This window comes from Vigna angularis, chromosome 5, assembly GCF_016808095.1.
Source record: "Vigna angularis cultivar LongXiaoDou No.4 chromosome 5, ASM1680809v1, whole genome shotgun sequence".
Taxonomy (NCBI): Eukaryota; Viridiplantae; Streptophyta; class Magnoliopsida; order Fabales; family Fabaceae; genus Vigna; species Vigna angularis.
In genome coordinates, this window is record NC_068974.1 from 3,355,303 (window position 1) to 3,370,141 (window position 14,839).

Below are 14,839 nucleotides of genomic sequence, written 5' to 3' on the forward strand. Positions count from 1 at the left end.
ATTGGGTTTTGGGAATTATGGTTATTGTTATAATCTTATTAGAGATACTCTTAATGACTCACTTTATTTTAAATTAAAATTTGAAAATTAATTTAAATAATAAAATATTTTGCTTCCACAAACTATAATTAATTAAACAATTTTTTAATTTATTTTTCGTCAATATATGTATTATCGATTACTCTTTTTAACATTTGACTTAGTTTATGCATGCAGTAACTTAAAACGTTAAATATTATATAAGAACTTGTATTATATATGGTTGATATAATATGATCAAAAATTAAAAATATAAACATAATTTCATTATTGAACGTTATATTATGTATGAAATAAATGTTGATAACTTTGTTATAGAATTTATACATTTATCCGTAATAATAATAATGAAAAGGAAAAGAGAAACAACGGGGTTTACGAGGGGTTTTTCAACGTAGTTCCTTCGTCTCTTCCGCCACATCCAGCGGCGCCACCAACTTTTCCTTCCATCCACCCACAAAGCTAAGGTAATTGTTTTTCTCTTCTGGGATTTAATATGATTGGCTACTCAAATCTTCATTCACTTAGTTTCAATTGGGTTCTTAGAGAAACGAAAAATTTCGATGCTTTGAACACGTAAAATACCGGCAAAACTAAACTCTTCCTTAAGTCTTGAATCCAGAGCATATCAGTGGTTAGTCACTCGCCCTTTTCGTGTTACACACGCACCTCCATTTCTCCATGGTGCTGCGAAATTAAGTTAAAAAAAACAGAACGAGTTGAAGTTTTGCTCATAAGCTGTTTGGTAAAATTTGTCACTGAAGATTTTGCAGATATTTTGCTTAAGTATGGTGCTGAAAATGTTTAGGTTTAGGCCCTGATTCCATTTCTCTTCTATACACCACGTGTGTTAAATCTCTATAGTTACTTGGTGGATGTAGGGACTACACAGTAAGTAGAGGATTAAACCCGTATGGTTACTTGGTGGATGTTGTCCTCGCCCCTCTTTTGGTGGCTGTTGATCTATTTAGGATCTATTGCCAAGTAAAGTTGGATTATAAGTTGCACCCAGTTCTATTTTAGGAACTTCACTTTTATACAGAGTTGAAAATTTTGAAACATCTGAACAGAACGATGAAAATAAGCTTTTCAGGTGAGAGAACAGATTGGGTTATGAATATTTGTTTCTAGAATTCCATTCTTCCTTAGAAAAGATGGAAATCAGAAAATCAAAAGAATTGGCATGAACAAATATTATGATTTTGATTAAGTCTTGTTTGTTTGGATTTTATTTTTGTGATGCTTGGATGAGATTTTTTGTTTTAATTTAATTTCTGTTCAGTGTTTATTAAATCTGTTGCTAACTTACTAAGTTCACAGTAATACAGGAACGTGATTGCTTGGACCACAAAGAGGTTTGCTAAATCCTGGGTCAGCATGGCTACCCAGACAATAGCTGAAACTGCACAAAAACTTGTCAACCCTGAAGCCCTTCGCTATGCAGCCAAACAATCAGAGCGCTGCCTTGTTATTCCTGTCCGTCTCCGTCGTGCTATTAAAAAATACCTTAAAGGTCCTTTTATTTTGTTGGTTCTTATTTTCTCTTCATATCTGCAATATATATATCTTTATATTTTCACATTTGTGTGATTGCAAGTGTTCATGTTGGTCTTGGGATTATAGAGCAGGAGGAGCCATATATGAAGAGTAAAGTCTTGAGACTGTCTCAATCATTTAATCAAATCAAGGATGTCAATCTACAGTTGGCAAGCACCACAGCAAAGAAGATAGTTGAAGACCCTTTAAAGTCTCTCGAACAATCAAAACGTTGGAAGATTACGAGCTCTTATGGGGACATTGGTCTCATGTATAGAGATGATGAGACAATTGCTTATGTGGCTTCTAGAATGCCTGCTGTTTACTCTGCTTGTTACAGAGTACTTAAAGAGGTAGAATATCAAGGAAAAAATATAAAGAAAAACAAGGAATAATTTACCGTTAAGTAATTGTTGTTAAAAGTTATGAATAACCAGGTGAAGTGGGATTTTGGGTTACTTGTTTTATGTTAATCTTTTCCTTCATAAAATAAATGACGGAAACAGAAAGGAAAACGAATGAGTCGACAATGCTTTTGAGTACATCCATGAACATGATATGTATGGAGGAAACATTAGGATACTGATGAAAGTGTTTCTTAGAGGGAAGGGGTTGTTTAGGTCGACACAAGAACTATAGGAAAAAGTCTGTCTAAACTTAACCAATTCAAGTGAGTTCAACACGACAGAGTGAATAAATGATTAGATTCCTTAATATGTGGGATTAGCGTGTCTTCTTATTCATCTTGCTCTCTTTTTTTCTCCACTTAATTTCCAAAATGTATCATGTAGGTTGAGGATCTGCTATGTTATTTAATTTTTTTAAAGTATGGATCAAGTGGGACAAGACAATTGTTATTGTTGTGAATCATAAATTTCCTTGACTTATATTTTCAATTTTAACTTTTTATTTTAACGAATACTGCATTGAAGGTCTTTCAGTCTTAAATAAAATGTTGGCTTGAAGTTAAGCTCAACAAAATTTCCTTTTTAGGTTCGCAGAAGGCTTCCTGGTTTCTCCCCATCTAAGGTATTAGATTTTGGTGCCGGGACTGGTTCAGCTTTCTGGTAATATATTCTTGAACTTTGTTCTGGTGAATGGTTAACTTTGATGATATGAATTTTTGTGATGTTATTGAACTTTTTTGTTTCCTTTCAAATCTTATGATGTAGGGCACTACAAGAAGTTTGGCCAAAATCTTTGGAGAAAGTTAATTTAATAGAACCATCACAATCAATGCAGCGTGCAGGTCGGAGCCTTGTACAAGGTAAATGGTGGTAATCTTCTTTAAAAGTGATAGACTTATTATTGCTTTCAATTTGACAATAAAGCATATTATATTTTAGGAGGAGGCTGGAAGAGCAACAGCTCTACATTAAGTGTACATTTAAATGTTTTTTTGGAAATCATGGAACAGAACATAAGTGCATATTTTGCTTATTGTTTTTTGACTACCTAATTCCTTGTCATTTGACATAAATCTTAAACAAGCTAGATTATTATTAGGGAACTTTTGTAGATTAAGTGTGATTATTTTCTTATCCTTTCCATATCCGGATGCATCCTTGGATGAGTAATTAGATCATGCTATACTGGAAATATAATTGTCAGGTTGGGGGTGCAGCACATGCTAGAAATGTTAAATGCACAATAGTGCTGCACACACAGTCTTTGATTATTTTCAACTTTGAGTGCTGGTACTTTTGGCAAACTTCTTTGTTCAACATGTAAAAGTTTGAATATTTTATTAGACTTGATTAGAAGTTCAGTAGTCTTTATATTAACTTAAGATAAAAAATTTCAAGATTGCAGAAACAAATCCTTTCTTCCAAACTTACAGGAAAGGGAAGAGAAAATTATGTACTTAAGCAAGGACAGTAATAGAGTTATTTCATTGTATATATAAAGGCTATGTTTCAGATGCTGCTGCTATGGTATTTGTATTTTGTGTGATCTCTCATGTGAACTGAAGAAAATAAACAGCTGTTTCATGATATATATATATATATATATATATATAATTTGTCTTATTATATAGAATTTTGATTGATAAATTAGGATCCCTCTTGTTAAAAGTTATGGGGTTTTCATATATAACATTGAGTCATGACTGAGAGGAGTTATTTAAGTCGGAGATTGGGAAGTCATTTTTCAAGAATTAGGGATCTTTAACTAGTAACCACCTAACAAGTGATAGAACTTCTGCCAGTTTGGCCAGCTTTTCTTTTGCTGAAAAGTTATTTCTTAAAACCTTCATAGCTCAATAATTGATGATGATTTCAACTTCAAGCTGTTGTTAGAGGAAGTAATGCTAATCTTACTTAAAACATGCTGGTTTTTCTACTCTAAAGGTGAATATAATTGAAAAGGGAAAGTTGAAAACAAAAAAGAAAAATTGTTAGGTACATATGACATATGAAACCATTCTTGTGAGTATTGTCTAAAATTGTTCTGTGACAGAGAATCTTCACATTGACCGGGTATGGGCATGAGTAGGGATGATACCGTAGTTTTTCAATTGGGTATGGAGATGAGTACATATATATTCGTACTGTCCCCATACCCATTCCAATTCCCGTCTCTGTTCTCATACTCATTCTTGTTTTAAATTACTAAACATACCTTTAGTTTATTAATTGACCTTTATCCAATAGCTATTTGACACTCTGATTTGAGATTTGTGCAATTATAATTTCTTTCTTAATTTTGACATTGGAAGAAAGAAAATGTGTATCCTTTGATATTGAGTCCTTGATAATTTCCTTTGTTGTGATTTTTTATTTTTTGTAAAAAAAATATTTAATTAATATTTGGAATAGTAAGGGGGCAGGTATGGGTATAGCCATAACCTTATGAGGACGGGAATTGAACAAAACTTTTACACCCGTTGGATATAGGGACTAGGATGGAGATGAATTTTTACTTAGGGGATGAGGATGGGAAAGTGAAACTTGCACCTGCCACCCTCCATTGTCATCCCTATTGTAAGGGTGAGTTTTTCTATTTATGGGGGAAAATTATTAGTTTAATTAGAAGACTTTAAAATTTGTGAAAGAAATAGTTGAACTTGTCTTCCTATGTTTGGTTCATCATTATGAATGAAATGGATATACTTATTCTTGTAATGGGTGCCTAAGTCATTCCAGTCAGTGCTGGATCAGTGCTTACCATTGTCTGTGTGTTCCAGGATTTCTCCTTTACAGAATTCTATGCCTGTATTGAATTATATGGTGAATTTTCTTGTTTAAGATTGATATTGGAAATCTTTGCCGTTTTGAACTTCCCGAGAAAAGTTAAAGCTGTTCAATAAGTGGTGACTTTGAATTTTTTCTGCTGTTGGTTATATACTAGGTCTCAAGAATTTGCCACTTATTCATAGCTATGATAGCATTCAAGCACTTTCTAAAAGTATTGGTAAATCAGACAGAGGGCATGACCTTGTAATTGCTGTAAGTTTATTCTTATGGATTTTACATTTAATAGAATCATGGTATGCACTTTTTAACTTAGTTTGTGACTTTAAAAGATGAAAATAAGCCAACTTTATTCTGGAAAAGCATGAAATTATTTCAAGGATAAAATGTAATGGACTTCAGTAAAAAAATTAAATCATGTTGGATTTGTTTAGGTGGTTTGCTTTGTCTGAGGCCAGTGTGCTAAAATAAAATTATTCTTGTAGAAAAGAATTGCACGTGTTACATATTGTGAATCAAAATCAATAATTGTCTTAAGTATCTTACCACATAATGTTTACTGCCAAAAACTAAAACGAAAGAACATTGTATAATCCATCTATAACTTACCCACATTTAATTTTATTATGTTATGCATATCGTGTTATATGCATGAAATTCTGATTGACGTGCAGATGTGTTAGATGGATTTGAAGATCTAATAGTTTACTTATCTAATTCATTGAACTAGAAGATAATCGGCTCTTCCTGTATGCTTCATATCTTCAGATTTCAGCTGTTTTTTCATTCCATTCAACTTTTACATTTTGGTTCAAACAAATTAAATTGTTCAGCCCTTCAGTTTATTGCTTTATTGTACAACCCGATTTGCATTTCTTGTAATGTTGGAAGGATCATGTATTTATTGTAAATTGATGCTAATTGCTACCAATCTGTTTTATTGGCTGAAGTCTTATGTTCTTGGAGAGATTCCATCAATAAAGGATCGAATAACAATAGTTCGCCAACTTTGGGATCTAACAAGTGATCTTCTGGTATGGTTTCTTGCTAATACTTTCATTGTTATGTGAAAGAGAGATTGTCTATAAATAATGTTACTTATTAACTTGGTGTTGTTTTAGCATTTAAGTTAAGTAAAACAAAATTATAGCGGAAAAGGAGTGGTAGGAGCAAAGAAAAATGTCTGTTAATTTTTTCAAAGAGTTCTTTAAAAAGGAATGATGGGAGCCCCTTCGAATTCATGATATTGTGTTTAATTCTTTTGAATCTTATATCTAATGTTATCTCCGTTTGTGAAATTTAATTCTTGTAGGTCTTGGTTGAACCAGGAACGCCTCATGGATCTAATATTATTGCTCAGATGAGATCTCACATATTATGGATGGAAGAAAGAGTAAATTTACTACTTTTGTGAAAAAATGAACAATAATAAATAATCTTTCTATTCTGTATTTAGGCATCATAGTTGCCTTTCTCCTTCTATATTTTATTCTTACTAAGCATGAAATTTGCTGTTTTTGTAGAAATATCGTAAAGCATCTCGTAAGAATAATGAAGTTTGTAAAGATTTGATCACTCAGAAGTCTGGTGCGTTCGTGGTTGCCCCTGTAAGTATATTACAGTTTTACTCAACATCTTTTCCAATTATTTTAGTTTTACAACTCATTTTTCTTCAATTTCTGCCTGCCCCATTCTTATTCTCTTTTCTGGTGAATCTTCTGCATTCAGTGTCCTCATGATGGGATTTGTCCGCTGGTAAAATCTGGAAAATATTGTCATTTTGTTCAACGCTTAGAGAGGACTTCATCGCAACGTGCCTACAAGGTTTCTGTGTAATTCATATTTTTCTTTCTGTACTGGAAGGAATTATGTTTCTTCTTACATTCCTAGTTTCACCTTTTCCTGTGATTTCAACAAGGATTAGCATAAGCAATTTATTGCTGTTAAATTTCGCCATTACAGCGTTCAAAGGGTGATCCTTTACGTGGTTTTGAAGATGAGAAATTTTCCTATGTTGTTTTTAGACGTGGACCAAGGCCAAGGCAAGTGTTTTAATTAAATCTTTCATTCTGGAACTAAATCAATGTAGATACTAAATAGAATAGAAGAAAATAATTTAATTAGTAAAACTTTTTAATACTATCATGATGATGGATTGTCATGTGTGGTAGTAAGGTTGATAACTTTTGTAATAAATTACTTTCAAAACCACATTTAGGATAATTTCTAATTAGTTAATAATATAAAAATCTTTATGTTAACAATGTGTCAAATTTAAACTCTTGATGAAAAAATTGCAGATATCTTTTTTTCATGAAAATATAACAAGACTAATGGCATGATCTCTTGTTGACATGTATCTCTTAATATTTTCCAATTAATTTCTATTTTGATTTCATTTTTTTTTTTATGGATATTTCTTATGGTCACAATTTCTACTTAAAGAAGGAACACTTTCTGATCCTTCCTACCCTGATTATTGAATAGGATAAATCCATATCTTTGAGGCATAAATGTTTCATCCTTTATAACTCTGTTCTTTTTACCCATCCCTTACACCAGGGAACCTTGGCCCCTTGAGGGTGTGGAATTTGAGACTCTGAAGGAGCAGCATGCAAAAAGAAATCCAGAGGATCTTGAAATTGACTATGGTACATGTTTGCCTTTATGCTAACTTTTTCCTAGAATGCTTTGAAACAGAACATATTGTATGATTTGTTAGTAGCAAACAAGCTTCCAAACAAGCTTCCTTTGCATGGTATACAGGAAAGGGTTTTTGAGATTGTAAACTAATGTTTTTTTGATTATTATTTATTTGTCAATTTTTCAGAGGACTGGATGAAGTTGCAACAAGCTGATGATACTCTTCATGAAGTAGCTGATGCAGCAGATGATTTGGAAACTGGTGACACTTCTTGTGAAGTAGTTAACGCTGTAAGTTATGATTCGGATGCTGTGGAAACTGACGGTGATGATGATGATAGTGACAATGACTACGAAAGGAGAGAAGAGAGAGCTAGTGCTGATCTTGGAGGTGGCTGGGGCAGGATTGTCTTCATGCCTGTCAGAAGGGGCAGACAGGTCACAATGAATGTGTGCAGATCCACCAAAAAGGATGCCTCAGAGGGTTCATATGATCGTATTGTCGTCACAAAGAGCAAGAACCCTACCTTGCATCATCAGGCCAAAAGATCTATCTGGGGTGACCTGTGGCCCTTTTGAAGCTAAATATTGTTTGATGTTAATTTATTGTCATTTCATGTTCCTGACTGATAAAAAATGTTATGGGTTATGCCTTCAAAATTCAAAGAAAACATAAGAAATTCACATTATAGATGGAGTTCTGCATGTAGCCTTTAGCTATTAAATTTCCTTCATGAAACACGGTATTATAGATAATTTGTTTAGAGAAAAGTGAGAATTGTATTATAACTTGTTGGGTCAGCTACAAAAAGAATTATATGAGATAAGTGTTTTAGATAATGATACTTTATTATTTTATTTTAAAAATATCAATAGTATAATTAGAATTTTTTAATTAGATGTTTCGTTATCTAATAAGTTTTATCTTTCTAAAATTTTAAAATTATATTTTAATGATACTTTATTATTTTTTTCATTTTTTTTCTAAAAATTCTAACTCTATTCATCTATCGGAAGTTCAGAGATCGTGTGAAGGTTCCTTGAGAAGAAATCCTCATTTTTAGCCAATTGATTTCAACTATAAAGAACAAATAAAAATCTTGAAACTGTAAGAGGAATTTTAGAGTTCTTAGAATCATTAGAACATCAACTAGATAAGGAAAGCTAGTTTATTTGGTTTGGATTTGATATGTATGTGATATTTAATGTTTGTATGATGATATGATAATTGATTTGTAAACTTTAATTAAATTATAAAATTTGGTATGTTAGAGTGATTGAAAATGATAGTTTGTTGAATTGAAAACTTATGCATATTGAATTGAGCACATGTTTTAATAGACATTTTCACTTTGTCACTTTCATCCTTGGATCATTTAAGAGATTTTTTCACCAAACATCATTGATCTTATGTAGATTCAGAAGATTCTCGACAGTGAATTCTCAATATACTCTCATACCTGCTAGGGATACTTGGATCAAATAACAAGTTTTAGTTAGCCATTATTAGAAGAACTATTATTTCTGTTGTAAAGTCAACAAGTTCTTGTAAGTTTGAAGTTTTAGGCAGTGTTCACTTGCACTGATTTTACTGTTTAAGAAGATTGGGAAGGGCAGATTCTGCATAAATTCATGTTCACTTGCACCAATTTATAAATTCATGTTCACTTGCACCAATTTAAAAAGAAGAAAATGAAGTGATTTGCGGAATCCATGATTAATTTATCACCCACTGATAAGAAGAGATTTGAAGGTAATTGATATAAAATGTCAATTTTGTCCTTGCTTTATTTCATAATTAGTTACAGGTGTAATTGATTCAAATGGGTTTTATTTAAGGTGCAATTAAAATAATTAAAATTAATTAAAAAATCAATTAATCATAATAATATATTTTGTATAACTACTATTAATAATAATGAAAAAGATTTAAAAACATTGAAAACGTTTATTAAAATCTTTTATAACAATAATAATATTAATTTAAGATGATAAAATTAATTTTAAAAGTTTAATAATCAATATTAATAAGCAATTAAATAATTTTATTTTAATCTATATTAATAAATAATTAAATAATTTTATATTAATCTATATTAATAAGTAATTAAATTTAATATTATTAATAAATATCATTTTACATTACTTTTATCATTAAGGGTATTTTGGTAATCCTCATTTTTTTTATCAATTAAAACATTTTTTTATTTGTCACATCGGTCAAATTTTACACTAACTTTTACAAACTTTTCTTCTAAATCAATTCTCATTCACCTCCAAATCCCTTAGGCTGCGTTCACATCTATTGATGGAACTGTTTATGCAAAATAGTACAGACGAATTTGGAGTTAAAATTGTGTCCACATTAACGAATTGGAAAGGATGGAAGAACAACGATTTGTGAGATGAAGCATTTTCTCCATCTGCGACGATGGTATGGGATTTGACGGAGATTGGAGTAAAATTCTGTTTTTACCCGTTTAAACATTTTATTCATAAAGCAATTGAAAAAGCATGCAGTCTTGGGATGTGGGAACATTTATTTGAGAGAGGTGTGATATTAGAGAGGGACTTGGTGGTGTGTGAATATATTAATGTTCATTTTCATCTCTTTCAACTGCTGTTAGTAACTCCCCTCCATACTTGCCTTTCAAAAAGCATCCATCCAACCCAATGATGGGTCTACAACTAATGAAGCTATCTTTGCATGCTTTCAAGCATACATAAATTCTATTGAATATACACTTATCATTACTATTTTCAACCTTTATTTTGACTGTTGAACCTGAATTTGCTCTGAGAAGCTCATGACCATAATCATAGATTCTTCTATATTGTTCCTTGAATAACCCCTCAATATTATCTTTTGTCATGGCTCTTGCCCTAAAAGCCATATTTCTAGAGATTCCTACATTCCATTTCTTACTTACTTTGTCCCTAATGTCCATGACCTTCATATTAGGGTTCTCTCTGACAAATTTTTCCATCCTTTGACTCAATCACTTAGAAGTCATCAACTTCACATTGAAATCTGTACTACAACTGTGATCATCAATCACTTTTTGATGAGTGCATATTTATGCCCACATTTATGCTTTAAAGTTAAATTTTTTGATGAAATTCATGTGCTTAAATGATTGATTTAAAGGGGATTTGTGATGATTGGATATATTGTGTTTGGAAATAAAAGGGACTTAAAAAGTGATTTTAATTGCATAAATCATTCTTGGAAATTCTTACGTTTATTTGTGCAGCTGAAATTATAAGTTTTATTGGTCCAAATGGCAATTCAAAGCCCAAAATCAGATTTTGTTTGCAAATGGGCCAAACAGGCAGACTTTATCATTGCACCTCCTAAATTTCCCTACATACACTCCTATTTCTGAAACAGACCCAACATGTAAGCCCAAACACTAAGTCTTTTCTCCTATACCCCTAAATTTTCCTACCCATACCCCTCCTACCACTAACTAGTCAGACTTCACCAGATCATGCCACGTGACAATCCACCATTAACAAATTGAACCACCCAGATGATGCCACATCACTAATCCTTTCACTTACTAGTGAACCACTAGTGCAGAACGGGCTATAGACGTCTGTTCTGTGGGCCTTTTCACGTCCGACCTCCAACGGACGTCTATGCGGGTGACGTCTATGTGGACGTCTGTTGTGTCAGGCCGGACGTTTATATAAACGTCCGTTGTGTAAGGCCAGACGTTTATATAAACGTCCGCTGTGTCAGGCCGGACGTCTATATAAACGTCCGCTATGTCAGGCGGGACGTTTATATAGACGTTCGTTGTGTCTATATAAACGTCCGGCGCCTCAACCCTTGACGTCTACTTGGCTGTATTGTTAGTGGTAGGGGCTGGGGGGTTGGACGTCCGTTTGTGCACTGCCGGAACGGCATAAGAATGTAGCCCAAAAACAGTCAAAGGGATGGAAATCGAGGAGGGAACGACATAAAACGTAGCCCAAAAACAGTCAAAGAATCCGCCCAAGAACACGCAACTGCAAAAAAACGTACCGAAAATGATTTTTAATCGGTTGAAATCAAAGGTATTTCATCACAAAGCAATGTAATCGAATTGAAAGTTTATTTACACGGTCCAAAAAAGAGAAAACGCACCTGGAAAATCAATGGAGCAGACAGCGTTCGCGGGGGGAAGACGAGCGTAACTGCTCGCGGGTTCGCCTTTACAAAATTAATACTGTTATAGACGTCCGCGCCCTCCCAGGACGGACGTTCAAGTGGCTGACATGGAGAGTTGAAACGTTCAGTGTTCAGCCTAGTGAACGTCCGCCCCCCTCCCCCGGACATCTATAATATTATAAACGTCCGCGCCCTCCCAGGACGGACGTTCAAGTGGCTGACACATGGGGAGTTGAAACGTTCAGTGTTCAGCCTAGTGAACGTCCGCCCCCCTCCCCCGGACGTTTATAATATTATAAACGTCCGCGCCCTCCCAGGACGGATGTTCAAGTGGCTGACACATGGGGAGTTGAAACGTTCAGTGTTCAGCCTAGTGAACGTCCGTCCCGTCAAGACGGACGTTTATAATATTATAAACGTCCGTATCGCCCCAGGACGGACGTTCAAGTGGCTGACATGGGGAGTTGAAACATTCAGTGTTCAGCCTAGTGAACGTCCGCCCCCCTCCCCCGGACGTTTATAATATTATAAACGTCCGCGCCCTCCAGGACGGACGTTCAAGTGGCTGACACATGGGGAGTTGAAACGTTCAGTGTTCAGCCTAGTGAACGTCCGTCCCGCCAAGACAGACGTTTATAATATTATAAACGTCCGTCTCGCCCCAGGACGGACGTTCTAAGGGATGACCATGGGGACTGAAACGTTCACTTGTTCAGCCTAGTGAACGTCCGCCCCCCTCCCCCGGATGTTTATAATATTATAAACGTCCGCGCCCTCCCAGGACGGACGTTCAAGTGGCTGACACATGGGGAGTTGAAACGTTCAGTGTTCAGCCTAGTGAACGTCCGTCCCACCAAGACGGATGTTTATAATATTATAAACGTCCGTCTCGCCCCAGGACGGACGTTCTAAGGGATGACCATGGGACTGAAACGTTCACTTTTTCAGCCTAGTGAACGTCCGCCCCCCTCCCCCGGACGTTTATAATATTATAAACGTCCGCGCCCTCCCAGGACGGACGTTCAAGTGGCTGCACATGGGGAGTTGAAACGTTCAGTGTTCAGCCTAGTGAACGTCCGTCTCTCCCCAGGACAGACGTTCTAAGGGACTGAAACGTTCACTTGTTCAGCCTACTAGACGTCCGTCCCACCCAGACGGACGTTCTTAATATTATAAACGTCCGTCTCGGCCCTGGACGGACGTTCTAAGGGATGACCATGGGGTTCAGTGGTCAACCTAGTGAACGTCCGACCCCCAGACGGACGTTCATAATATTATAAACGTCCGTCTCGCCCTAGGACGGACGTTTAAGGACTGACATGGGGAGCCTAGTAGACGTCCGTCCCCCTCCCACGGACGTCTATAATATTATAAACGTCCAGTTCGACCAAGGACGGACGTCTCGAGTTTCACTTATTTACGAATATGCTACCGGTCAATTATATACGTTGGGGCTTTTGAGGACGGACGTCTATGGGGGGACGTTAAAAGCCAATTCTGCACTAGTGAACCAACCATAACATGCCACCTGAGCCCTAACACATGAGCATCATCTTCTCCAAAGAGAAACCCTAATTCCCAATCCAAACCCTAGCCACCTATAGTGTCGTCCGCCGCTGCCGCGCAACCTCTACGGCCACCGTTCATCTCCTCCTTTCTCGCCAGCGCATCAACAGACCACCACTCCCGCCACCACAGCGCCTCAACCATGCCGTCCCATCACCGGACAATCACATCTTCCTCGCGAGATCCGTCGCCGCCCTCCTCATCAACAACTGCCGTCACGCATAACAACCGCACCGCCACCACGATTCACGTTCATCACCATCAACACCATCGCGAGTTCTTCATCGCCCCAGCAATCGCGATCCAACCTGCATCAGAAACACAACTCACGAGAATCACCCAAACCTCAAGCCGCCGTTGCACAACAACTACCTTCATCGTCCTTCGCCTTTAAAGCGCCACCCAAATAGCCACCGCGTCATTGTAATCACAGACAAGAACCAAGAAGGGCTTTCAATTCGCCAAGTAGCGGTGTAACAGGAGGAAGAAGTCGCACCCATCAGAATTTCTCGTGTCTTCGCACATGACGGTTCAGGAGTTTTCCCTTTTCCCCAATTTGCTGAAACCCTAATTTTGGGTGAAGAAGGAGATTGACACGTGGCAAGCTCTCATTGGTCGCGTCCTTTCTCTGGTCAAAGCTGGTCAACAGGGGCTCTGGTGCAATTTTGGAGAATTCTAAAGGGACTAAAGTGCAGATAGAGGAAATTTTGGGGCTTATGTGTAATTTTGGAAATTTAGAAAAGTTAAAAGATAAAATTCAGTTGTTGAATTAATTTAATTTGGGAATATCAACAGAAAATATCTTCCAAACAATGTTATAATTATCTAAATCTTTTAGATATTTGGAAGATATAAGATAAAAGATTCTGTCAACTGAATATTCAGAGTTCAAGCCCAATCAAGCCCTATATAAAGAGACCCAGGGAAGCAGAAAAGGGACTTGACTTTATTCATTCATTCTCTCATACTCCTCTCACTTTTCTTTCATCTTGTATTCAACTCCATTCATGGAGAGCTAAGCATCTAGGGCTATTCTGCTGTAATTCCATGATGAATTCTGAGGTTACGTTAAGTTAATGCAATTGTTTATTTTTATTATTGATTTAAGTTGTTCTCTCTCTATGTCTTTCATCTCTCTATCTTGTTAAAAGTAAAGATTTTTGCATCATAATGTGTTTGAATCTACATGCATATTGATTATATGAGTTCTAGGGTTTCTAGGTTTAATTGAAAATCTACTTTGATTTAATTTAGGAACTTTCATATGATTAAATGGTTTTTATTATCAATTGAGAATGTACTTTTATTGGTAGTAATAATTTCAACTATAATCAATTGAGAATTTACTTTGATTGATTAACTTTTAACTTGGTTAGGAGATTTAAGAATAAACATGATTAAACACAATAGAATTTGATTGAGAATGTACTTTGGTTGAATTTATTGTGAATAATCTAGAAAGGTTTTGCATTTGATTGAGAATAATCGATGATGAATCTATCTTGGAAAAGTAGTGGAATTAGCCTATTTCATTATAATCGTTTTTAAGTTTCTTATTTGTTCTTTAAACATTCTCCAAAGATTACTTTTATTCTTATTGCATTGCATTCATAAGATTGAAATATTGAAAGGCAATTCCGTATTCATTGGGAGACAACTCAGGGTTACTTTAACCCTATTTACTTTCTTAAATACTACTTGGCAA

General features: G+C 35.3%; 1 protein-coding gene across 5 annotated transcripts; it reads left to right on the plus strand.

Annotated features, from left to right (window-relative positions):
- Nucleotides 1–354: 354 nt before the first annotated feature.
- Nucleotides 355–8,105, plus strand: LOC108324215 (uncharacterized). 5 transcript variants are annotated; one of them, XM_052877917.1, is made up of 14 exons: nt 355–506; nt 1,360–1,552; nt 1,663–1,928; nt 2,569–2,642; nt 2,748–2,842; nt 4,927–5,024; nt 5,720–5,803; nt 6,082–6,162; nt 6,293–6,376; nt 6,498–6,593; nt 6,732–6,811; nt 7,332–7,420; nt 7,600–7,674; nt 7,754–8,105. In XM_052877917.1, exons 2-14 carry the CDS (start codon nt 1,417–1,419, stop codon nt 7,858–7,860), a joined length of 1,365 nt encoding a protein of 454 aa, XP_052733877.1. In that variant the 5' UTR covers nt 355–506; nt 1,360–1,416; the 3' UTR covers nt 7,861–8,105. The 5 variants fall into 5 exon arrangements, with proteins under 5 accessions (XP_052733877.1, XP_017412568.1, XP_052733875.1 ...); XM_017557079.2 differs by having other exon boundaries at nt 7,600–8,105; XM_052877915.1 differs by having other exon boundaries at nt 1,668–1,928; nt 7,600–8,105.
- Nucleotides 8,106–14,839: the final 6,734 nt, after the last annotated feature.

Bases quoted from the DNA above. Each gene is read 5' to 3' on its own strand.
- LOC108324215 (XM_017557079.2), top strand. From the start codon at position 1,417: ATGGCTACCCAGACAATAGCTGAAACTGCACAAAAACTTGTCAACCCT. The intron at 6,163-6,292 runs GTAAATTTACTA...CTGTTTTTGTAG, and splicing joins TATTATGGATGGAAGAAAGA to AAATATCGTAAAGCATCTCG. The intron at 6,812-7,331 runs GCAAGTGTTTTA...CCCTTACACCAG, and splicing joins AGACGTGGACCAAGGCCAAG to GGAACCTTGGCCCCTTGAGG.